Raw genomic sequence first — 27290 nt, forward strand, 5'->3', positions numbered from 1 at the left:
CACCTTATACAAATGATAATTTTTTATATATTTAAGTATAAATAATAAAATAAGACTTATCCATGTATAATAAAAAATAAGAATTTATTTCAAATGTTAAATATTTTAGCAAAGAAATACCTGTATAAAAATTGTAAAGCCTATAATGTTAAACTCATTTGTTGTGTTGTAAAGTTTGAGTTTAAAAATAGAACTTGGATTAAACACAGCTGAGTTTTGAGCTCAAGTTTATATAAAAGATTGAGCTCAAACTTTATACTGTATCGACTTTACTGTATTTATATATGTAAAAATAGAGCAAAATAAGCAATTAAAGATACATATAACAGTTGTGTTTGAGTTTTAGATATATTAAATAGAGCTCCAGCAGCTGCGTGTGTGTGTGTGTGTTTGTTTTTTTTTTTTTTTATAATTAGGAAAGAGAAGATTTAAATCCCATTTACTATAGTTTTAGTTTTATTCTGTTTAATTTCATTCTGTTTTTTTACTATAGAGCAATTAAAAAATTTTTACACCTGAAACTTAATTTTCCAAAAATTAAGATATAAGACCTATAAAATTTATTATAAACTAAAAATGTTGAGAAAGAAAAAAGTTAAGACCGACCTATTTAATCGATTCCCAATGCTTGCTATTGTCTACAGTATAGAAACAGTTGCGTTGTCTTATCGATTACACAATAAATAAAATAAAACTTTTTTAGATAGTTTAAGAACATTTTTTTAAGTATTATATCTTCTTTATTTGTTATGTTAGTGATAAAATGCATTATTTGACTACTTATTTATTCATCCAACTTAATTCTTTAACAGCATTCCTGAATCAGAAGTACCCCTAAACAAGATTTCTTTCCAACAATCAAATGACAACAAATGGTAGGAATCTTCCGAATACAACTGATAGAATTGTATCTGCAATCACATTCAAGTGTAAGTCTCACCTACAATATTCACATTGTAATCTGCATCCAGTAAATCTGAAAACTCTCATGTAAAGGATAAGTTTGTGAAGAAAAGCTTACAAGCACATGGAGAAAACACCCCATCTTTATAGAGAAAATGTAGAACCCTTGTTTTTTTTATGGGAGGCGGGGAACCCAAGGGGGTGCTCGACTCCATATAGCAGACAGTAAGACCAATCCAGTGACTTGAAAATTGAGAAGGGTATTCAGCAAAGATCTATTGGTGATATGGACAGAAAAAGATGAGTGGTGCAATTTACATATATCAGCTAGGACTTGATGTCTTTACCACTGTTAAGAACCCGATGCAAATGGAATGCTTCACCCTGGTCCCCATTTGCCGACCTTCTCTCCAAACAGCAAGCAGTTAGCTGCCTCAGTAGTTTCTCCAGGTAAGAATGTAAGCAGCCTTGCAGATCTTTCATATTGGGATTTGTCGATAAGATCATAGCATTAACTGTGTCTGCCACAACATCGCGTTGTGACTCTTCAAGAAGATATCCAACAGAGGACTCCTGTGGACGTTCATATGCCAGCAGAGCACCACAGTCCTAATAGGAAAACCAACTAAAATATTAGCTTTGGATGCAACTGAAAATATAAGGATCTGGCTCCAATTTTCTCAGCTCAGAGATAACATCAGACAAACAGACCAGACCAAGGAAACATGCACACACACACACACACACACACAGAAATGATGCATACAAGTATACATGCACACCAGAGCAATAGCTCATCACAATCTAAAAACACACAAGGGGAAAAGACACAGAGTTGTACATCTTAATTTTCTTAAAACCATGCACTAAAGCAGAACCAAATTATATCAAGCTTGTATTTGCAGTTATGGTGTGCTAAAACATGTCCAACTGCATTAACATAAGCTCCAAATAAAAGCAATTTCAAATACTAAGCACATCCCTAACGATAATGTTTGTCATGTCACACATTCTAAAAACAAGCTCAATAAGCTGAAGAGAAAGGTTAAGAAAATTTTCTTGCTACCTGCACTAAATCATTAAATCCATCCAACTCAACAAATTTTGCCAATTCCATCCTTCCATACTTAACAGCCTCTTCCAATGCTCCAACCTACACACATCAGGTACATATATCTCAACAAACATACAAATATGCATCAATCATCTCATACTGACATCAATCATCTCATACTGACATACCATCTCAAACGCACAAGGATAAACTGTGTAGTTCAGGAATCAGAGGTCATAAGCATGCAGGGTTTTTTTTTTCTTTATTTTTACTTCTTTCAGTTTTGGTTGATAAATAGCCATGCAATATTTGCTACCCACGCTACCATTGTTTTGCAATGTGCATACAACTTCTTCAGGCTTCCTTGTAAAATCGGATAAATGAAGCAATGTAATGTTTTTATACAAGTATGTATATACTGTCAAATTTTTATTCTAAGCATCCTAAAACTAATTGACAATGGCAAAGAGACCTCTTTTATATTTAAGAACCCAAGGTACCCAAACAGATCAATGTGATGACAAACTTTGTCACCAATTACAATTAACCTATCACGTGCATATAGATCACACAATAGCATAAGAAGCCTAGTGCATGAGGGTCAACAACTGAAGTGCCAGACCTGAGCTGTTACAGTGTCCAATTTTATTATAGACATCCTACCGAAATAACAATTAGCTTCACCACAAAATTTGATATGATGCCACAATTCAAAAGTTGTTTCTTTGCCCATTTTTTATATTATTTGGTGTTTATTGTTTGTTCTTCTGCATTCGTTGAAAATGGTAAGACCATTTGTTTCAACTGCTGATATTGAGCCTCCACCCGAGCATTTGGCTCATTAGTTGATTCATGATCTCCCTGTCTAAAGAGCAGCGTTCGAATCTCCCTTCTCCCAATTATAAAAAAGAAAAAAAAACTGTTGATATTGAGCCTATAGATGAGGGGAGTGTTAAGTAGTGTTATACCAAGTCTGGAATTTCTTGTGGCTTCTATTCAGAATGTGTCCTCACCTATCGAAAACTAGAATTTAGGCTAGAAGTGCATCAAAAAATTCAAAATAGACAACAATGTATATCCAGTTCTTAGAAAATATTACAAATTAAACTATTTTTCATCAGATGTTAAAACATGACATATCAGTATTTTTCTGTAATCAGTATCTTTTTGTAAAAATAAAAGATGTAAAGAAGCAATATACAGGAAAGAATATTTACCCGAACCAATTCAATAAATTTTTGGCAGTGCAGCAGAAAGCATGTAGCTGATTTTTCTTCCTGAATGTAAATGGACATTACAGAAAGATTATGCATCAATCCAAAAAAGTCTTAACCATATCAAGTTCATTGAGCAATGAACAAGCAGTATGGAATCTTGCCTCAACACAACTAAATCCATTTCTCAACAGTTTTTTCACCATTTTAAATTTGAGTGTGAGAAGAAACAATAACAGAATCTTTATACATTAGCAAGCAGATACAAGACAAGCAAAATCACAAATGTTGTGACAAAGATTTAAATATCCAGGCATAAACTTAAAATCTGAGGAGAGTAATTAGGAGTTTTTAGTCTCTCAATGTAACTATTCCCAGTAGATATAATATGCACTTCTTCCCTCCAATTCCCTCTTCCCTCTCTTTTTTTTCTAGGGATGGAATGCCATGAATATTAACCTATTCTGCAGTATCCCTTACTAACTAACCCAGTTTAAACATCCCTATCCCAAGCACTCCTCCAAAGTAACTAAACCTGTTACAATTCCATCCCGACATGGGCAGGACAAGTGTTTTCTTTGTTTTTCCCCAAAGAAACCCAATTCATTCGCATGTGAGTATATATGTATTATCCAATATCCAATACAAGTAAAATAACCTATCATAACAGATGGAGAGAGAGAGAGAGAGAAAGAGAGAGAGGAGAAGGAAAGAAAAGAATTATTAAAGTAAAAAGCACAAATGCAAGTAAAATTTGATATAAAAAAATAAAGCCCTTCTCATTAAATCCAAAAAATCCATGCAGGGAACTCATTAAGTTCCCAATGGCCATATATTTGATAAAAAAAATAAAGAATAAACTGAAGCCAAAGATGGATGGAACCTGTAAAGAAAAGAAATAAGGGAGAGAAAAGAAAAACTGATGTAGCCAGGAGGTTTAGGGCGATTAGAATTCAACAATTAAGGCTAGAATAGGGTTGATTGTATTGGAATAATAAAAAGATAATTGGGTTTTTTTAAAGAAACCTCTTGAATAAATATTTAAAAAAACAAAGATGATAATAATAATAATCCTATATCTAGAATCACCTATTTATACTAGCTAAAATAAATTCCAATCAAATAATAATCCTAATCCTAAATAAAGACTTAAAGTATTAAAATTCCAATAAAGATAGAAAAAAAAATCTCAAACTAAATAAAATAAAGAAAATAAAATCCTAAGCTAATGAAAATACTATATAAAATAAAATTTCATATGCGGCTTTATCAGTCCTGTCGGGTCTCAAAAAGACTCGACTTCGACAAGTAGGCCTTGACATACTCTTCATGGATGTCTGGATCCACTCATTTCAATTCCTCCTCAGCAATCCAAGTGCTGTCATTAGTAGGTTTACCAAGCCACTTCACTAAAAGTCATCTATATGGATTCCCTCATTTAGATTGAACCTCTTTCACATCTAACACATTTTCAATAACTTCAACCTTAGCAATTGGAAGGTGCTGAACTTGAGCGTCTATGGTAGATGTAGTCACATCACATCCATCAAATGGATACAAGTCCAAAACTTTAAAAATAAGACTGATTTGTTACTTAGGTGGTAGCTCAATTAAGTAGGCATTTGAAGTGATTTTCTTTAGCACCTTACAAGGTCCAAACATTGAAAATGTTTTAAGCACTCTTCCTTAGTGCAGCTATAGATCAAAATATCATCACAGTAAACCACCACAAATGAAATCAAGAAGGGCTTGAGCACCTCTTCCATGACTCTCATGAATGTGCTTAGTGCATTAGAAAGGCCAAATGGCATCACCAACCATTTAGATAATCCATCCGGAGTTTGATAGCTGTTTTCCATTCATCTCCACTCCTCATTCTAATTTGATAATATCCACTCTTCAAATTGATCTTTGAAAATACTCTCGAACCAACAAATTGATCAAGCATCTCATTCAATCTAGGAATGGAAAACGATACTTGACTAATTTTATTTATGGCACGGCTGTCCACACATCCTCCATGAACCATCTTTCTTAGGAGCTAACAAGGCTGGGCAAGCACAAGGACTTTTACTTTCACACACTAGACCTTTCTCCAACAGCTCCTCAACCTGTCTTTGTACCTCCGCTCGCTGCATAGGTGACACTCTATATGATAGCAAATTTGGTAATGATGCTCCCGGTATCGAATCAATTGCATGTTGGATGCTCCGTAGAAGTGGTACACTTTTTGGCAAATCCTCATTGACAACTCTCTAAACTCCTTCAATAGCTGCTGAATTTCGTTTGGATATTGAGGCGATTTACCCATCTGATCACTCTTCAAATGCTTAGTTACCAAAGCATACATAATTCCCTTTTCACTACCTTCAGCTTCAAAACTTTCAGCAGATAAATACCCAGTGATTTTGCTATTTGTAAGACTTAAAGCTGCTGATTTCTTAGACTCTTCTTTAAGAGAATATCAAATATACCTCTTGTTATCCTTGTAGAGGGAATAGTTATTTGGCTTCATCTTATGATCGATATCGTGATCATACAACCAAGGTCTACCAACAAAAATATGACCAACATCCATTGGCATAACATCACATAAAGCCTCATCATCCAAATTACCTCCCATATTGAACTTCACCAAACATTGAATAGTTATTGATTTTTCGTGTCCTTTCTTTAGCCACCCAATCTTGTAAGGATGAAGATGTTTGCTTGTAGAAAACTTCAATTTGTTTACTGCCTCTTTTGAAATAATATTTTTCATACTTCCTCCATCAATGACAAGATCACACACTTTACCTTCACAAACAACTCGTGTGCGAAAAATATTTTGCCTCTTCCAATCTTCTGCTTCCTTGTTTACTGTTGTTGTCAACTCTTCATACCACTGATGACTCCTTGTGCACGATAAACATCGATTTCCTCTACCTCCTCATACTCATCATAAACAGGTTCTAACTATTCCCCTAATTCCTCTAAATTCACCCTTCATTGTGGGCAAGCAAAAGAAGTGTGCCCCTTCTCCCCATAAGTAAAACATCGAACCTGGGAATTGTTGCCCCCTTTATTTGTAGAAGAACCAAAACTATTTTATCCACCATAAGGCATTATACCCTAGCCTTTATCATTCTTTTCAACATTAGTTGCACCCCTATTAGTTTTATTGTTTGTGGCAGCCCCTCGATAATTTTGTTGGGATGTTTGATAGCCTCGTCTTGCTTCAGAATTACTTTGTCAATGGGTGCCATATAAGGGCTTTCTAGCACCGTAGCGTAAAACTCGTTTTTTTGCTGATAAATCATATTGACGAGCATCTTCAATGTTGTACAATCAAACTCCTCTCATCTCATCTCTAATAGAACGATTCAAACCAGCAAAATAACAACAAAAAATTTGTTCGTTACTCTCAATGAACCCAACTCAAATTGATAGGTTATTGAACTCCGATGAATATTCTTCAAAGGTCATGTTATTTGCTTCAAACAATGAGGCTTTTCATATAATTCCATAGTATAATCAGCAAGTGAAAATTGCTTTCTTAATTTACTTTTCATGTGCTCCCAACTGCTAACTTTAAGCTTCCCCTGTCGTGCACGTTGCTCTTCAACTTTCTTCCACCATTGAAATGCAATACCCTTCAATTTCAGCTTTTCCAATAACACTTTTTGATTTTCAAATATGAGTTTCTATTCAAAGTAATTTTCCAAACTAGCTTCCCAATCCAAATAATCCTCTGCATGAAACTTCCCATGAAAATCAGTTCCTTCGATCTTCATTCCTCCATTTAAATCAAGAGCGTGTAATAATCGACCCCCAATCCAACTCTTGCCGCTTGATTTGCGGGTCCATCTTCATGAAAGGGGTTCTCAATCTCAAATTCATCATCCTCGAGATCTTGAATCTCAAGGGAGTTGTGGTCACCCACTGGTTCCTGACTCTACAAGGCTTGCACAGTCCAGGTCAAGTCATCAATCACTCTCCATATCTCAGCTAACTCAGTTTGTTGAGGCTAGTTGCCTTCCTAGCTAAAAAAATAGTAGGATCGTTTGCTCTAATACAACTTGATGTAGCCAGCAGGTTTAGGGCAATTAGAATTCAACAATAAGGGTTAGAATAGGGTTGATTATGTTGGAACAATAGAATGATAATTAGGCTTTTTTAAAGAAAAAAAAATGATAACAATATTAATCTTGTATCTAGGATCACCTATTTATATACTAGTTAAGATAAATCCTAATCAAATAGTAATCCTAATCCTAAATAAAGACTTAAAAGTATTAAAATTCTAATAAAGATAGGAAAAAAAATCTCAAAACTAAATAAAATAAAGAAAATAAAATCCTAAGCTAATGAAATTACTAAATAAAATAAAATTCCATATGCGCCTACATAAAAAAGAACTGCTTTAACAAAAATAAATAAATAAATAAAGTTCGGGAATGATGTTAAAGGAAAACATGCATGCCTTACCAGTGCATATTCATTGCCAGCATGCTTTCAACGTATAACACTCAATCTATATAGTACATTCACAAACAGTAGAAAATACCGAATTTCGTACACACCTGAACAATTTGGGGATACCAGTCACGAAGTTTGCTAATGGCTGCATCAATCTCGCCATTCCTGATTAGCTTCATTGGCAAGAAAAATGCAATAATCACTAATTTAACTAGAACAGCAACTGCTGAAAAAAAGGGATCAAAAGGAAAGCATAATGGATGATAAATACCAAAATAATCAAAATTAGATAGTCTTGAGAAAAGAAACGAGAAAATAATTTGAATTCTGCTAACTAAAGTGGTTATCTCATATCATCAATGATTAGCCGGGCATTGGAAACAGCAGTAAATACATATTCATTAGTTGGCTCATACCTTGTTTTTTTTTTTGGAGGGGGGTGGGTGGTTTTGGGGGGTTTGGGAGCATTGGAACAACAAAACATAATTTTTGTTTATGAAACATCATATGGAGTCTATGTCAAATGGAAACGGCCATTCTCATGAAAACAATAGCTTACACCCAAGTTACCAGAGACCAAAAAGTAACAGCAGTACGAGACCCTCATAACCCAAAACACACTAAATGAAGGATGTACCACATCATGCACCAACTTCACGATTAATACTCAAAAGATCTAAATCTAGTCACCTTCACTGGCCACCTGTCACAAGCTCTATTGACATCTCTACAATGATGTTGACTTGATGGAACTATCCACTAAACAGAAAATCCAATGGCAAAACTCTGACTTCTCCTTTCTTTTTTCCTTTTTCATTTTTATTGTGGGGAAGAAAGCAGACAGCAAGGATGACAAAGTCAGAAAATCAAAGGTTGGCCTCTCAGGTTAGGAACTAGAAGGGCAACTCAAAGGAGTAATAGGTGGTCAATGGAGGAGATAAAGGGCAAGGAAAAGAAATAAAAGGACAAAGTGAGGAAGATCAAATTTATGGAAAGGAAATCAAAACCAGAAAGAATGCCAGAGAAAAGTGCACCAAATGGCTAGAGAACTCCAATAGCAGAAGACTCCAGAGTGGAGAACACTGTTACTAAGTTCAAGTGAACTTGACAGTCACACTAGCTTGCCCCACAAAACTAGATCCTCGAGGTTAATAATTTATACATTCATTATTTAAATCATTGTAATACTCAGAACATGTTTATTTAACAACAGAATCATGATATTGACCAAATTATCTCCTCTTTTACAATTATTTGAATAGTTCTTAAAATTAAATATGTTATCAATCAGGTGTCAATAGTGTTGGTTTCTGTATTAGAAAACAGCAAAGGAGATTTGCTGAACATGTCATCCACTTATCGTGTTCTTACCACTTAAAGCAACATAAATACACACCTTAAAGAGTGGCATCAAGTAACATGCAGTGTCCCTTGTCAGTTGGAATCATGCTTTCTTATCTCAACCTAAATTACTCTTTTTATATCTTTTACATCTGACATGTATTCAAGATTATTATATTGCCACCATCTGATGGTCTAGCTCATATAGCATCTATGTCTGGTTTAAATCAAAAGGAATTCACCAAGATAGTAACACCAAGACTATTACGAAGAATTTCCGATTTAAATCAGTATAAGAAAGCTTGCAAACATTTTTCTTGCAATACAGGCAAGGAAACAAGAGAATATACTCATCCAAAAAGAAAAAAAGAAACAAGAGAATGTAGTAATAAAGAGAACTTTTACTACACTTTAAAACTAAAGAGAATTACAACACTTAAAGAGTAATGAACAGAGGAAGAAGCATTCTTCCTAGTGTCTAAAGCTTAAACCAAGACCACTATTTACAGCTTGGCGGTTACTTAATAATTTTTAACATCAACTAATGGCATGTCATACCAACTATGCCTCTATGGTTGTAAAAGTGAAAGTTTGCATAACATATAGGCTTAGGGGAAGATGCGAAGGTAGGGTGGTTCATGCATCTCTTTATCAATCAAAACTTTATCCACATAATCTAAGTGCACTAGTGCAAACATGTCCAAAAAGTATATCAATGAACATCCCCACTAGCTATGGAAGAGGCATAGTTAATACCATGAGTTAAAACACCTCAGTCGTGTATCTCAAACCTTCTCCATCCTACCAATCTTCCAACACACCTAGCCCATCCAAACTTTCTCATTCCTTTCCAACCAGATGTACGAAATTGACTACATCCCAGAAGAAAATAAAATTTCCCAAACCACAAAATCAGCTTAAGAAACTCAGTACCCCAAATACCATCATCAGAAAAATCAAAGGAAAAGCTCCTACAAAAGGCAATGCAGAACTACTTATAACTGTAATATAGCAGTGTCTAATTGTCAACAATTCAATACCTGTCGTAGAGTCTTCCTCTGATTTAGTGCATACACAATATCCTGCTCATCAAAGCCATTTTCTTTAGCTATATAGATAGGAGGGACAGTGCTTTTACTAGCCAGATCAAATGAATTGAGTGTATCTTCATAGCCATAATGTAGCAAGTAGGAGCGAACAAGTCTGTTCATTAAGATCAAAAATATTATATTGAGATATAGAAATACGCCATATTATACTACTAATTAAGTCTAAAGTGATAAGAGAGATGAGTTCTCATTGTTGACTTTTAAATCCACCCAGAGACAGTAGATGACTTCAACATGGGCTCTACAACTAAGAATCTATCATTTTAAACTTCATGTTCTGAGCACCATTAACTCCAATTACATGATATTTACATGCAATGCTTTTATTTTCTTGATTTAGCATAGCACTTTATCATCCAATATTGAATAGTTTCTCTTCTACTCTGATGCTTCAAACCCTTTCTAGAATTTGATAATTCTATTTCATAGAATTATTTTGTCTCATTTTGTTCTTAAAAACTAGTTAAGTTCTTCAGTTTAAGTTAAGATTTAGTTATTTTTAGTTATTTTTCTAATTTGTTTACTTTTATTAAGTTATTTTATTTTATGCAATTTTTAAGTTTATTTGCTTTAGTTTAGTTATTACTTATTAGTTTTTATGCTTTTGTAGCATTATAAGGAATAAGGCTTCATATTGGTGAAGAAAGATATTTAAAGGATCAAAGCTCTGTTCGTACATGTTGCAGTGTTTTGAGCATAACTTTCACTCCAAATGTCTAAATAAAGTGATTCTTGAGCCATTGGAAAGCTAAGAGACAGAGCTACAACTTTCCTGAAGACCACTTTGTCCAGTTCTGCCTCGCAGTTAGAGAAAATTGCATTGAAAGTTGACAGAGTGCAGCAGAATTTTCATGAAGACTTGAAGTCAAGCCAATGCCATGGCATTGAAGGCCTATGCCACGGCGTTGAAAGCCCAATTTTGAATTTTAAGCCCAACTATTAAAGGCTGCAGGGTGGTGCATGATTTGGAAGACAAGTCCTAATAGGGTTTTAACACCTCCAAAGTGGAAGACCAAAAGATCAATTTGTTTTCTTTTCCCCTATTCTTTTGATTATTCTTGTATTCTTTTATGGTTAAACTTCGGATATTTTTATTTCAATTATGAGTAACTAATCTCCTTTATCTAAGATTGTAATTGAACTCACATGCAGTATAAATTTGTAATCTCTTTCTTGCTTATTTTCAATGGTATTATTTTGTTTATTATAATCTATTCTTAATGCCTTTAATTGCTTAGCTACCAATTAAATTAATTAGGAAACCTAAACATAACTTGGAAAAGGAAATTTAGTGTAGGCTAAGGTTGGGATAGCATATAATCATATTTATTTGCTTGGATGAATAAATTGATTTGTGTATAGGATTTGAATGTACTTATATGCCGTATGTAGCCAAAATTAGAGTCTGAATTTAATAAGTCTTTTAATTTTAATTCACATAAAAATACAGTGTTTGATTAAAATAGATATTTTTATATGAGTTTCGAGAGAGACTTAAATAATTAAAGATTCTAGGTTAGCAATTCAATCCATTAAAAAAAGTTAAGAGAGATAGGTAAGATTTAGACAAAGTGTGAAGGATATTGTAATCTTAGGTTTATTTAAATTAATTTTTCTCTATTTATTATTGCTGTGAGATTTAGTTTATTTTATTGTGATTTAGTTTTATTTGATTTTTAGTTTAATTAATTAATTGATTTCAATTGTTTAGATAAGACTAAACTGTTGTAATTTTAGTACTTAACAAAAATTTAGATCAATTCTTTGTGGGATCGACACAATACTTGCCAATATATTATCTGTTTGATACGTATACTTGGAGAGCAGATAATTAGACAACAGATTTCTCCTGTGCCTTCTTACACCCATGATGTAACACAAGGTGGAAGACAATCAGTATCAAGAATCAAGAGCATGTAAAGGTGGAAAAATGAACCTGAACCCGGAAACCTATCCCAAAAACCTGGAATTGAACCCGACCAAATCCAAGTTGACCAAAAAGTCAAGGACCTGAACACAGATCGACCTGAACCTAAGACGATCTGAACCCAAATCAACTCGAACCTGAAATGACCCAATCCAAACCTACCCATGTGCCACCTCTAAGAGCATGTAATTAATATTATCATCAACACCTCAACCAGAAACTTCTATTTTACATAAATTACTATATTATAGAAGTATTACCTTGATTTAAGGATTTTGGACTCTTCTTTAACCAAACATCATATCATTCAATAGATGATCGCATTGGGAAAGACATGCAAAACCACACAGAGCAGAAAATGCTATTTAGCAGCAAAAGATAAAACTTACCCGTAACTAATATTTGGAGGTAGAGATATCTTTTCAATTGTCATTTGCTGCTTCAACCTCTCTTGAGCTTCGTACTCCTAATAGTTTGACAACAAAGATAATAAATAGGTAAATAGAACTAAAAACCTTAAAGCAATCACTTAATATGACAGGCTAAGAGAACTGAGGTATACTGAAACTAAGGTTGCATATGCTGGAAAAGGTTAAAGCATAACTTGCCTTCAGATCAAAAGCAAATTTTTTTTGCCCGAAGTTGACATGAACCCTGCACAATTTGAAATCAAAACTCATTTTGAACAACTCAAAACCATCACCACTTTGACAGTAACTACTTGCATTGTGATGAAACTGTGTAATAAATACCAATGAAATAGTGGGGAAAATCAAAAGCAGTAGATAAGATGTATCATAATTGCATCTTTTAGAGGCTTCTAACTAACAAACAAGCCACTGATCACCCATCACTAGAAAGGACAAGCTACAAGCATGCAATGAATGAGAAGAGTTCATTTAATTCTTAAATCTAACAGAATCATGACAAACATCACTTTCAACATAGAACATAACAATCATAACAGGAATAATTTAACCATTTTGAGTTAAACACAAAAGTCCCCCTTGATGATATAGCCTAATTACAACATACCCCAAGTGTTTGAAAATATAGAATTGCCTCTCAAGATGTCATTTGTGGTATCAATCAACTTCCTACACCTTTAGTAGGTATCAAGGGGAAGTCTGCATTTTAAAAAAATTTAAAAGGAGATTGTAAGTATGTAGGATTTTAGCAATTTACACTATCATTTTATATATTCCAACCATCTTTTATATGGTGCCCTCTATTCTTATCAACAAAACACCAATTCCTTTGTACAAACCCAATGCCTTCATTAACCAAGTAGGAATAAAATTCAACTCAACTGCCACTGGAGCAAGCTCATGTTTGGTATATTTGATAGATGAAAACACAAAGCACAACTAGCCCAAGGATAAGGATGCAAACAAGATGAGCTGAGTCCAGCACCAAATTTCTCAATTTCAGCTTGATCAATTCATTTGCTTGTTCAAGCCACCTACAAGCTCAAGACCAGCTCTGAAAATTTTATTTCAACTCAGGTTAAAAGCCATATAATTAGTTTGTAACTGACTTTTGCTCCCTCACTGTCATGAATATGCTTGAACAAGATCAAGCAAAAACATTATTACAACTGAGTTTCTAGAAAGAAATAACTATCTTTTACCAACCTAAGTGCAATTTCTAGTTAAATTTACCCCTCAAAAGTAGTTTCTGTAGGCTAGACACAACTTTGGACAATACCAGAAACAAAAGTGTCATAACTAACACATCACTGCTCATTCATTGAAGAGAAACCTCAAAATATAATGCAGCAAAAGAACAACATGATCAATAAACTACAACTAGAGAAGAAAGAACAGAGAGATGATATTTTTATTATTCCTATCTTCATTAAATGCAAATATGGGTGCCTTATTACAACATATAATAAGAGAATTCATATAAATATACAAAAGAGAAGGTAAGACATACTCCTCGTTTAGGCTGTGAACAGCAACTGTAGGAAATAAGGAACCCTTGATTTCCTTTACCACGCAAACTGTTCCCACTATTGTCCCATTTTTACTGGCATCAACATAATGCGTACACAAAATCATGAGAACCTTCAGAAATGAATCGAGCTTTACAATCAAGCAACATAGATGAACAAGGCACAAGTGCTCCTACGTACAGCACATGACAGAAACTGTATCTTACGTGAAAAAGAATTCTTGTGAAGCATAGTTTATGCCACCACCAACTGTATCTCCTGTTGTATAAGTTGGACCAAAAGCCTCTCCCTTTCCATGTCCACGATATAAAAATCCATCATCCCCATGATACCCAAAACTGTTTGCTTCCCACCTGCCTCAGATAAGAAGAATACTTTGATATTGTATTATATATAAGTAAGAAGTCAAGACAAATGAATCTTTTTTATTTACCTACACTTTCTCAGAAAATTGACAAATCCCCACTAAGCAGACCTAATTGAAAGCTGTCCTCCTGATTACATTTCCTTCTCCCTTAGAAAAGGCTAATGTCACTGACAATGTAAAAAAGACAAAAGAAAAAAAAAAGAAAACCATTCTCCTCTCTTTATTTTCTTCCTGCACATTCCTGAGCACTAAAAAGACATACTCTCACATAGGAGGTGTTACTTCTCTATTCATTTCTGGCAATTTCCCGAACCTCTCCTCAAAACCAGACAAAAACTCAATTGAACTGAAAGAACAATAAAATGAACCTCCTCAACAAAAGACCATTCCTTTTCTTACTACAGCAAAGTGTGGCACTTTCAATTATTTAGTGCTAAAACTTTTTTCTTTTCTATGTTGCACGTAATAAACATAAACATTACGTATTTAAAACACTTTCTTCCTCATTGCTTAGCTTTTTCCTCATCAGACCAAAAATAAAAAAAAAAATTACCTAATAAAACTAGAAATCAGAAGCAAAAGAAAATAAATTCTCACTATACCCTTCCATTTTGTCCCTCTCTTGCTCCATAACTAACCAATTCAAAAACACTCTCTTCTTCTTCTTCATTTCTACTATGCCCCTTTTCTTTATTTCATCAACCAAATATGCAAACCAATTCAAATTAACAAAACAAAACGCTAAGTCTGAACTATAAACAGCACCAATAACTCCAATTAAAACTCCTTTCTAAAAACAACAAAAAAAACCCTAAATTACCCGGGCTGTCTCCGCATCTTGAAGCTTTCTTGGGTGAATCCAATAGCAATCTGCCCCTTAGCCCCAGCGTCCTTCACATAAATCTCAAAGTAATAAAGCAGCCGCTTCACTGGAGCCGGTTTATTGGCTTGGACCACTCCGACATCGTGGCCATGGAGGTTAACGCTCGTATATTTCACCGACAACTTATCAGTCGCCACAAACAAGAATCCTCCCGAGCTATTGATCGTGTTGAGCTCTTTCGGAGCCTCCTCCTCATCCTCCTCCATCTCCGTCGGAGCCTTAGCCGAGCCAAGCCGAGCCAGCTCCAAGAAGTATAAGCCGAGATCGTGGTTTACGCTTGCTAAACTGTTGCTCGTCCCGTTTTTGCTCTCGCCATTGTTGCTGTTGCACGAGTTCATCTTTATCGAAGACATAATGAAACGGAAACCCTAAAATTTCCTTTCAAAAAGTCATCCGATTTCGATTTTGTTTTGCTTTTCGAGTATTTCAAGTTACCAGCCTTGCTTGAGAAAGAGTTTTCAGATAGAAATGGGGGAGGGGCCTTTTTTTTTATTCCTTCGCTTTGCTTCAAGAGGGATACAACTGAGTAAAGGAGAAGCTCATTTATTTATTGATAATTATAGCCAATTGCTCAATCTTTTTATAGTTTTCAAGCAAACCTTTCATTTATGTTTGATATGATATTTATAAATATTCTTAAATTATATAAAAATATATAAATAAATTTTTTATTTTTTATTATATTTAATTAATTTATTATATTATTTATTTTAAATTAAATAAATATTTATAACTGATTAATTATTATTAATCAAAACATTATTTGTCATTTTGTGTCATGTAATACTGATATGAAATACTATCATATTATGCTGACATGTTATAATAAAAGTTGATATGATATATTAATTTAATATGATAATATTATTATTTAACATAAATCTCAAAAATATATAAAATAATAATAATAACTTAATTAAATATAATAAAATATATTATAAAAGTTCATAAAACCTTACACTTACTGATAAAGTCAAGCATTTTAGTAGCCAAGGCACCACAAAATGGTGATGGGTCTAATGGGCAATCTTACAATGGGTACTTGGCTTCTTTCAATTTGAGGCAATCTTGTTTAACTTGTAGTGTTTTATTTGGAAACTAATTATTTACATTTTTGCCCCTTTATGGGTTCAATAAATTTCTCAAATTTGAATATTGCTTGCAGCATTGAAGCTGCTTTGTGCAAGCCCATCTTACTGCTGATGTTTTTATCAACATTGCATCATTCAGAAGGCTGGTCCTCAATTTTGTATAAAAAAAAAATATTAAGTGTATTTCAATATGCATGTAATGTTGTAGCTTCATCATTGGCTGCTTTGAAACAGTAAAATACTATTCTGCCCATTGTGCTAGAGGTATTTGCTTTTGTGTTTTTTTCTTTTATGGGCATGGACTTAATTGGGCTAGCCTTAGGTTTTATAAGTTTTGGACAATCAACATTAAACATTTCTAGTTGAGAATTTGTAAGTCTTTGCATTAGGAACAATTCTTAGTTGATTATATCACTTTTTGGTAGATTTTATTAAGTAGGCAGTCAAAGTAGAGACTTAACAGGGAAGTCCTATTTTCATAAATGTTAAGAGGTTCTTTTAAAACAAAAGTTGTTTGAGAAAATTGTGAGAAAATGACCTCATGATAGGGTGATTTCAGAAATAACTACCCATATAAAGTTATCTGTTTCTAGTCAAAAATAAGCATGAGTAGACCAAAATGCCCTTAAAAACATCATTTCAATTAAATGCTCAGTTGTTTGAGCTATCTGCCTCCCACCATAGAGAAAATAGAAAAAAATAAAAGTAAATGCACGCAACTGTTTGGGCTCGATCATCTTTCTCTCTCAACTCTCTAAATTGTCTCAACTCTAGCAAGTCTCTGTTGAACACCATCGTTGTCAGCTCTCCCAGATTTTTTGAACTGTATGAGCTATGTCAACTCTCTGTTGAGCACCATCGTCATCGAGCTGTGGTCTATCTCTCGGCATCTGGCCACATTGTCGTAGATTAAAAGGCCCTATAGCAGAGATGACATCAAGGTACCTGTTATTGGGTTTATTTTTGCAACACACTTAAATTTCTGAAACATTTTGTGTAAATTAGAAGATGGATTAGAAACATTGCCCAGAGTTGTTACACGCCATGCATCTATAACATGTGTTAGAGTTATTTTAGCGTGTCACGGCTGTTCCTGGCGTGTTGTGGTTTAACTAGTTTTTTGGGTTGTTAGCGTGTCATGGTTGTTCCTAGTGTGTCATGGGTTAACTGAATTTATGGGTTTTTGGCGTGTCACGGCTATTCCTAGCATGTCGTGGGTTAATTGGTTTTTTGGATTTTTAATGTATCACGGCTGTTGATGTAACGAGTCAGTAATTACAGTGATTGGCGTGTCACAACAATGATGCATGGCATGTCACGATAGTGATGCATGGCGTGTCATGACATTTGACTTGATATGCATGGCGTGTCACGATAATTGACTTGATATGCATGGCGTGTTACAACATTTAAGGTTATATGCATGGTGTGTAACAACACGACTGATAAATTTTTTATCACGGCATGATTTTGTAAAATGATTGATAATATTTTTTTTTCAAAATTTCAGTGGGGCTCCTATTGTGCAACTTGTGATAAGACACGAAAGTCAGTGGGTGGATGGCATTTACAAAGGTGGTGAGTCACGAATGCAGGGGGTTAGGAGTGATTTGTCTTTTGTGGGCTTGATGAAGCTGGTTGAAGATGTTGTTGGGGTAAACTCAGAAATTGACGAGATTGAGTTACATGCATTGATCAGTACACCCAAAGAGCTATCACGACCAATTATCAAGGACGATGAGGATGTTGCATTAATTTTGCTAGAACAGAGGAATGTTCCGGCTGTGTATGTCAGCATTAAGGGACGCCAAACAAATGTTATGTCACAAGAAGAAGTTGGACAACATGGTAATTAGCTCAATCAAAATGAGATTTACAATGCTTTACATATACCACAGTATTCGGTCCGTAACCCACAACAATAGCAATTGAGGTATGCATAAGAGTTTGTGCAGCCCGGTAAACAGACAACATTCACAGAACAGTTGGCTGCACAATTCCTATCAGGATGTGCATTAAACCAATTTCTTGCTTCTCTTGAACAAATGCAACGATTCGGTGAAACTGTAGAGTGTATAATACCATTGTCAAATGAGAATACGACAGTTGAGGACAACAATGTGAGGTTAGAGGGTGACACTACGATGCTGGAGGATAATATTGCATTTGATGAGGGAAATGAGGATTTGTTCGCTGCCGATGAAGATAGATTTGATAACACTTCAGATGATGGGCTTGAACAATGGCAAGATGACAGTTCAGACGATGACTGCCTTTATGACAGTGACATTCCAATTTGCAATAATGTTGAAGGCGAAACGGAACCTATTGGAGGTGTTGATGTAAGAGATGTTCAATGTGATGATCTCATATACAATAACCCCATCGTTGGTGAGAACGAGATTCGTTCCCTTGATACATTGCTTGATGACAATGATCAAGAAAGGGGAAATGCAAGGATATCTCGTACGTGGGTAATTGCAGGTGCATAAAGGTTCTCCTTCCAAACAATTATCACTGAGGAGTCGACATGTGCTGAAGATCGCTTATACAAAAGAAGAATGTTTTCATCGAATGCCGAGTTGAAACGAGCTTTGAACATGTTGGTTATAAAAGAGAAGTTTGCGATAAAAGTAAAAAGGTCATGTAAAGCTCGTTATGAGGTTGGTTGCAAGGACAAGGCATGCAAGTTCAGTGTTCATGCAACGAAGTTACCTGATAGAGGAGAATATTGGCAAGTTTGGACATTCCACAAAGTACACACTTGTATCGTTGATGGTTTGCAAGGGCGGTTTCCAACTACGAATGCGAAGATGATTGGTGAACTTATGTCACACAAGCTTCGGGGCTAATGGAGTAGCATTGAGACCTAAGGACATAATTTGTGAGATGAGGGTTCAGTGGGGATTGGAATGCTTGTATGGTAAGGCTTGGCAAGCGAAAAAGTATGCGAAGAGGCTTGTTTTTGGTCCACCGGAGGAGTCATTTCAACTACTACCATCGTATTTTCATATGTTGGAACAAGAAAATCCTGACACAGTGACTGCAGTGGCTACTGATGAGGAAGAGAGATTCAAATATTGTTTCTGGTCATACGGGGCTTGTATTCGGGGGTTTAAGGATGTAATGCGTCCTACGATTGCAATTGATGCGACACATCTGAAAGGCAAGTTCAAGGGTGTTCTGTTTGTCGCTGTATGCAAAGATGCGAACAAATGCGTATATCTAGTTGCGTTTGGCAACGACCATGTTAAGGACGAAGACTCATGGACGTGGTTTCTTAGCAAGTTGCGTGATGCGGTTGGTTGTCCTGAAAACACTATGTTCATTTCTAATCAGCATCTCGGCATTTAGAAAGCAATCTAAAATGCATACCTAGAAGCGCACCATGGTTTATGTGGTTACCACTTCAAAAAAAACTTTAAAAACAAGTTCAAGCGCGACGGTGTTTGTATGCTTTTCACCCTTGCTCAAGATTGCTATAAGGTGGCCAATTTCAACAAACATATGAACCAGATACAGCAAATTCACCCGGGAGCCCATGCGGACCTTATGAGAATAGTGCCTGAGAAATGGGCATGTGTATGTTCACTGGCAAGGCAATACCAAATGATGACATCCAACATTGCGGAATGTGTTAACTCATGCTTGAAGCATGCAAGACAAATGTCGATCACTATTTTGATCGAGTTCATTAGAGACATGTTCCAGCGTTGGTTCCATGATCGGTACGAGGAGGTCGTCAAAGTGACCACACCCCTCAGCCCTTGGGTTGCCAGGCAGTTGAGCAAAAGGTTCAATGATGCACATCGCTATCTAGTTAAGCCTATCAATTGAGTGGAGTTCGAAGTTAAAAACGGGAAGATGGACGGACTTGTAAGCCTGTCTAGGAAGACGTGTTCATGTTCTGAGTTCCAAACAGATTTACTGCCATGCAGCCATGTCGTTGCAGTAATAAGGTCAGAATATCTTTATTTCTTATTTGAACCGTAACTGACATAGCATTTACATTGTGCTTGAATATTGAGTTTATTGTGTTTTTCAGTAAATGCAATCGTGAAGCCATTGAATTCTGCGCTGACTACTACAAGACAACCGTTTTGGTAGAGGATTGTTCAATATTCATTAGGCCGGTAGGGCATTCTAGTGAGTGGGACATCCCTCCTCATGTGAAACAAATTGTCATCTTGCCCCCACCTTTGTGAAGCCAAGCGGGAAGACCTATGAGGAGAAGGATTCCATCAGCTGATGAAGGTAGTCGAGCACGAAGATGTTCGCAATGCAAGAGGTACAAGCATAATAAACAGAACTGCCCATCCCTATTTGCAGTTCCATCCATAAATCTGGCACCATCTCCAAGTCAATCGACGCCTCCACTAGTGGGTCAACCCAAAGCATGTTCAAGTTGTAAACAAACCGGTTACACACGTAACAACTGTCCAATACGAAAGACAATGTCTGAAAATGTATGGTGTGTTGTGGATAAAGACAGCTTGTCCGCCTAACTAAATGTGTTTGAAAATTGTAGTTGATTTCATTTTGCTTTACGGATTTGTCTGCTCGGTCATTCTATGAGCCACTTTTAGTTACGGACTTTGTTGCCAAACATTTTAGGCAGAAAAGCTTGTCAAGGCCTCTATCTGATAGAGATTGTAATCGGAAACATTCTTACAAACAATGTCTGACCAATTAAATTGTTCTGACCCTATCGCGATGTATATATATAAATGCATTAATAAACACCAATATCAGTATAATCACACCCGGCTCATGTACATCCCCCCACATCGTGCACAATCAGTGCCATCGTGTACATCCCCCCACATCTTGCACATGGGCACTACCATTATCCATCTCCCACACCGCCATCATCATCGGCATGTGCATCCCCCCACATCGTGCACACACACGGTTATAGTCATCATAATGAAATGGTGCATGAATCAATAACAACCACATATCACAACATAAAACCATTTAGCAAAAGCTTGTTCTCAAGGCACTAGTTTTAAGATAAAGTTGTATAAAATCATTCAAATGCTTTGTGCAATTTCATTCACATTCCCAAAACAAGTTTTGACATGCAGTTCACTCACCAGTAGTAGTTGAGCCTTTAGCCAACTCTAACCTCCCTAATGGTCCAATTAGGATAATGGGGCTTCGTTGGAGCCTACCATCAAATTAACATCACCATAATGTCAATTCATACTTATAAACCCTAAAAGCTACCCTTTAGCTAGCTTTCAATTGCCATTTTAAATGGCTATCTATTCCCACTATCCTAGTCACAATAAAGTCAATACACAATCTCAACAATAAACCCACAATTCAATCACTAAACATTATCAACACTTAAAACCCAATGCTAATTTATTACTCACCTTGATAGTTTAGTAACTTTGAATTTCTTTCCATCAATTCCCAAGCTATTATAGGGCTTTTTCTCTCTTTCTCTCTCTAAACACCTAGTTAGTGAGAGAAAGTATGGAAACAAGATTTTTCAAGGGTTTTAAAAAAAGAGAGTGGAAGAGCATAAGGATTTAGGAAAGGGTGCACCAAAGGCATGAAAATTTAAGCTAATTTGAGAGAAGTTATGAAACTTGATATCAAGCTTCCATGGAGGATGGAAGCAACGTGAAAAAGAGAAGAAGAAGAAGGAGAAAAGCTACTGAAACAAATGTGAGAAGCTACTGGAAGCAAGATACTTATTGTGGCATCCCCCTCAGGGCCCACTCCAAGGTATTGTTACGCGTGGTCGAATCATCACATTACTAGTCCGCTGCAGCTAGAATGGTTAAAAACGTTCCCTTTTGGGGAAACAAAAGGCGTGGGTTCGAATCCTAAGATCGGAAGGTCGCTGCAACGGACTGGGAATGTGATGATTCGACCACATGTAACAATATCTTGGAGTGGGCCCCGAGGGGGATGCCACACTTATAGCCCAAGCTTATCCAATTCCCTTAGAAATTATGAAAATGCCCTTTTGCAAGTTAACTTGTTTTTCTCCCATCCTTTGTGCAATCTTTTTATTCTTTTTACACTGAGACAAGATCCACAATGTTCTAAACTACTCGGGTTTACGAAAACTTAAAATTTTGACTCGAGATGTAAAATGACCATTTTACCTTTTTTATTTTTTTCCGTTTTAATTTAGTCCTCCCATCACTCATTTAACTCCAATTTCCTTCTATTACCTTCTTCCACACATGTACAAACAAGGTATGAAGTTTGTACTCCAACACGGTGTCCCCATAATATTAAAAATATTTACTTGCCCGCGTTATCTTTACTTAATAAAGATACGCGGCCCCATTAACATAATTTTTCTCCAAAATTCTTTCATTCTTCTTCTCCCCCACTTAGATTGACCATATACTCCTTCTTCATGAAAAATTTTGATATTGAATAAAATATTAATATTTTAATATTATTTTGTTAATAAAATATTATTTTATTCCAAAAATTTCCTCTTGCCTCCTTTTGTCTCCTTGGCACCCAAAATACCTTATTATACCTATTTAGACCTTAAAATATCATAAAACTTTCTTCTGTGAGCTTATTAGAAGAAATGACGAAACTACCCCTGGCTCGTGTTATTACATCTATGCTTAATTACAAGCCTATAGAGGTTGAGGTCTCATATTCTCCCCCACTTAAAGAAATTCGATCCCCGAATTTAAATTCTACTATAAGGTAACGTACCTTTAAGCATCAAAGAGATGGGGATACTTTGTTCGCATCTCCTCCTCAGCTTCCCACGTTACCTCATCGCTGGTGTGGTTTCGCAACAACACTTTTACTGAGGCCACATTCTTTGAACAGAGCTTTTTGACTTGCCGATCAAAGATAGTTACCGGTTGCTCCTCATAAGTCAAGTCATCTTTCAATTGGATAGTTTCATACTGTATTACATGAGATGGATCCAAATTATACTTTCTAAGCATTGACACGTGAAATACGAGGTGAATATTTGAGAGGTCTAGTGGTAATGCCAAACGATATGCCATTGCTTCAACCCTTTCTAAGATCTCGAAGGGTCCTATATACCAAGGGCTCAACTTTCCTTTCTTGCCAAATCTCATTACTTCTTTCGTTGGTGAGACTTTAAAAAATACATGATCCCCCACCTGAAACTCCAAATCTCTCCGTCGGTTATCAACATATGACTTTTGTCTACTTTGTGCTGTTAACATCCTCTGACGAACCATGTGTATTTTCTCGGTGGCGTCCTCCACCAACTCAGGCCCCAAGAGTTTCCTTTCTCCCACTTCTAGCCATCCAATAGGTGACCTGCACCTTCTTCCATATAATGCTTCAAATGGTGCCATTTGGATGCTAGTTTGGAAACTGTTGTTATAGGCAAACTCCACTAAGGGTAAATATCGATCCCACCTGACTCCAAAGTCTATTACACAGGCCCTCAACATATCCTCCAATGTCTGAATGGTCCGTTCAAACTGGCCATCGATTTGCAGGTGGAAAGCCGTGCTAAAATCCAACTTAGTGCCCAATGCTTCCTGCAACTTTTCCCAAAACCTACTAGTGAATTATGCTCCTTTGTTAGATACTATAGAAATAGGAATGCCATGCAGCCGTATTATCTCATATACATAAAGCTGGGCGTACTAGGCGGCCCCATATGTAATTTTGACCAAAAGAAAATGGGCTGATTTCATTAACTGATCTACTATGACTCAGATCGAGTCATAACCCCCACTAGTCCGAGGTAAACCTGTTACAAAGTCCATGGTAATACGCTCCCACTTCCACTCGGGCACTAGTAAAGGTCGTAATAGTCTTGCAGGCCTTTGAAGCTCGACCTTAACTTGTTGACAAACCAAGCACTTGGAGACGAATTTGGCTACATCTTTCTTGAGTCCTTCCCATCAATATACCTCTTTCAAATCTTGATACATCTTTGTAGCCCCTGGATGTACCACATAAGCTGCCATGTGCACTTCCTCTAATATTTCTCTTCTCAATCCATCACTATCAAGCACATATAGTCTAGTTCCATACCTCAACACTCTATCTGTGCCTTTAGTAAACATCTTTCCTTTCCTTCCTTGAGGGACCTCTAAGGCCTTAACTACGAACTCATCCTTGCTTTGTGCTTCTTTGATTCAGTCCATTAAGATATGCCTCACTCTAAAATGTGCTAGCAATGCATTTGCCTCTAAAACTTCTAAATACACACCCATGTCTCCCAAACTATGGATCTCCCAAATCAAGGATCTCCTATCTGCAAAGATATGTGCCAAGCTCCTCATCGATTTTCGACTCAAAGCATCCGTCACCACATTTGACTTATCGGGATGGTAAAGAATAGTACAATCATAATCTTTTAGCAACTCCATCCATCTCCGTTGTCACAAATTAAGATCCCTCTGTTGAAATATATACTTCAAGCTTTTGTGGTCCGTATATATCTCACAAGTCTCACCATACAAATAATGTCTCCAAATCTTTAAGGCAAACACTATTGTTGCCATCTCCAAATCTTGTGCGAGGTAATTCTGCTCATGCTTTTTAAGTTGCCTAGATGCATACGCAATCACCTTCCCCTGCTGCATTAATACACACCCTAAACCAACCCGCGATGCATAACAAAATACCGTGTAACCCTTTGTGCCTTGCGATAAGCTTAATACTGGAGCTATGGTGAGACAAGTCTTAAGCTTCTCAAAGCTATTCTCACAAGCATCTAACCACTCAAATTTTTTAGCTTTACATGTTAACTTAGTCATAGGTGCAACTATTTTAGAAAAATCCTTCACAAAACGACAATAATAGCCAACCAAACCCGAAAAGCTTCTAATCTCCGTAACTGACATTGGCCTTGGCCACTTTTCCACTACTTCAACTTTCTTTAGATTAACTTGTACCCCATCCTTAAATACCACATGTCCCAAAAATGCAACACTTTCAAACCAAAACTCACACTTGGAGAATTTGGCATACAATCGATGTTCTCTTAAAGTTTAGAGCACTATCTTAAGATGTTGCTCGTGCTCTTATCGACTCTTCGAGTAGATCAAGATGTCATCAATAAACACTACCACAAACTTGTCCAAATAGGGCTTGAACACCTGATTCATCAAATCCATAAAGGCCGTAGGGGCATTCGTAAGCCCAAATGACATCACCAAGAACTCATAATGTCCATATTTTGTTCGAAATGCGGTCTTGGGTATATCTTCATTTCGAATTCTCAACAGATGGTATCCAGATCGCAGATCTATCTTGGAGAAACATTGTGCCCCTTGTAGCTGATCAAATAGATCATCTATTCTTGGGAAAGGATACTTATTCTTTATTGTCACTTTATTAAGCTGTTTGTAATCAATACACAGCCTAAGTGACCCATCATTCTTCTTCACAAATAACACCGGTGCTCCCCATGGGGAGACGTTATGTCACGACCCGAAACTCCCATCGAGCCCGTGACAACCGCCGCGAAGCCTCGACAGACATTCTTCCCCCGAATGCCTTTCGAGACCTCGCAAGGCTTTTGTACCAATGTTTCTATTCCTCTCTCTTTTTTTCATTTTTTTTAACAAAATAAAATAAAAATATTAATTAAAATAATCTATTTTAATGTAAAACAATATATATATATACATATATTTGAAACATCAAAAATTATTTTTCTGCACATAAAAAAAATAAATTTATACATACTGTAATATAGAAAACTGGAGTATACAATTTAAATTACAATGACATGTGGGCCCTCAAATAACTGAGAAGGCTTAAGTTTATAACCTTGCTTTCAAGGATGCAACTCTGAAATTTACTTCTCGATGCAATTGACAGTCTATTGCCTATTCAGAGCCTGAAAAATATATAGGAAGAAGGGGTGAGATTATAAAATCCCAGTAAGTAAACAGACATCATCAAAATAATCTAAAGCCGAGTAATATGAGACAATTAAAATAATTCATCCCAACACATCTAAATAATTGGATTTCATCCAATTGCTCAACATGGCTTATGCACTTTTCAAAAACTTGGCCCTTGCCAAAAATTCATTCTCGGGGATACTCCGTGAAGGCATCTTACCGAGACCGCCAAGGCTATTTATTGTCACACACACAAACACATTTAACCTTTGACAACACAGCCGTTCCTCGGCGTTGGCTGAGTCCCAGTTTCACGTGGTGGCCAGCGTGAAATGTACTCAAATCCTACCTCGGGAGTTATCCTACGCGTCTCTCCAATCGAGGTAAGCTCAGTAATTGGGAACCATGCCCCTCTAATTACGCTAGCCCACGGAACCCCCGTCACTGTAGTGCCCACTTTATAATCCACCAACAAATAAAATCACAATAGTATGACATGGCTCACTTAACACATTCAAGGCAAATCAAAGCAGTTCACATATTCTTAAAATCATAAAAATAACCAGTCATACCCACATTTATCATAAGCCATTTAATGTAAAATCATTGATAAACAACACAATCATAGTATAGGCCTCCAATTACTCTATTTTTGAAATCATTATTAAATTTTCAAAAATTTTATAAAATTATTTTATAAAATCCCATTTTCCCGTAAAACATAATAATTTTCCAATTAAACCATTTTTTCATAAAATTACACAATTAAATAAATCTACTCTAGATAATTAAGACGATAGTAGGTTTACTCACTGTACTAGGAGTAGATAGTAGGTTTATTATTTTATTTTTTCTAGCCATTTTTTTTTACTTTCTTTTTCTACCACTCAATCCTCTTCACTTATCCATGTCTTCCATCAAATTTTTAGACTTTTCCAAAGTTTTGGTGGAGTAAATTTTTAAAAATTACACTTTTACCCCCGTAAAGTGAAAAATTACATTTTTACCCCAAAAATTGAAAAATTGCCCATAGACATATTTTTCATACCTTATACTCATACCATTCTCCAATTTGTCAAATGTGATCTAAATTCTCTCAAAATCTCAAATTTTATCCGCGGGTGGAAAAATTACGATTTTACCC

The 27290-nt window shown here is 35.9% G+C and overlaps 1 protein-coding gene across 3 annotated transcripts; it reads right to left on the reverse strand.

Moving 5' to 3' along the window:
* Positions 830–15759, reverse strand: LOC18592994 (ran-binding protein 10). 3 transcript variants are annotated; one of them, XM_018125562.1, is made up of 10 exons: positions 15151–15757; positions 14170–14316; positions 13945–14037; positions 12615–12660; positions 12396–12472; positions 10011–10173; positions 7734–7802; positions 3175–3234; positions 1970–2056; positions 830–1512 (listed from the first exon to the last, which is right to left on the reverse strand). In XM_018125562.1, the coding sequence occupies exons 1-10, from the start codon at positions 15564–15566 to the stop codon at positions 1231–1233; spliced, it is 1440 nt and encodes a 479-aa protein (XP_017981051.1). In that variant the 5' UTR covers positions 15567–15757; the 3' UTR covers positions 830–1230. The 3 variants fall into 3 exon arrangements, with proteins under 3 accessions (XP_017981051.1, XP_007020052.2, XP_007020053.2); XM_007019990.2 differs by lacking the exon at positions 3175–3234 and having other exon boundaries at positions 15151–15758; XM_007019991.2 differs by lacking the exons at positions 1970–2056; positions 3175–3234 and having other exon boundaries at positions 15151–15759.

The sequence above is a fragment of the Theobroma cacao genome, chromosome 8 (genome assembly GCF_000208745.1).
Source record: "Theobroma cacao cultivar B97-61/B2 chromosome 8, Criollo_cocoa_genome_V2, whole genome shotgun sequence".
In the NCBI taxonomy this organism is placed as follows: domain Eukaryota; kingdom Viridiplantae; phylum Streptophyta; class Magnoliopsida; order Malvales; family Malvaceae; genus Theobroma; species Theobroma cacao.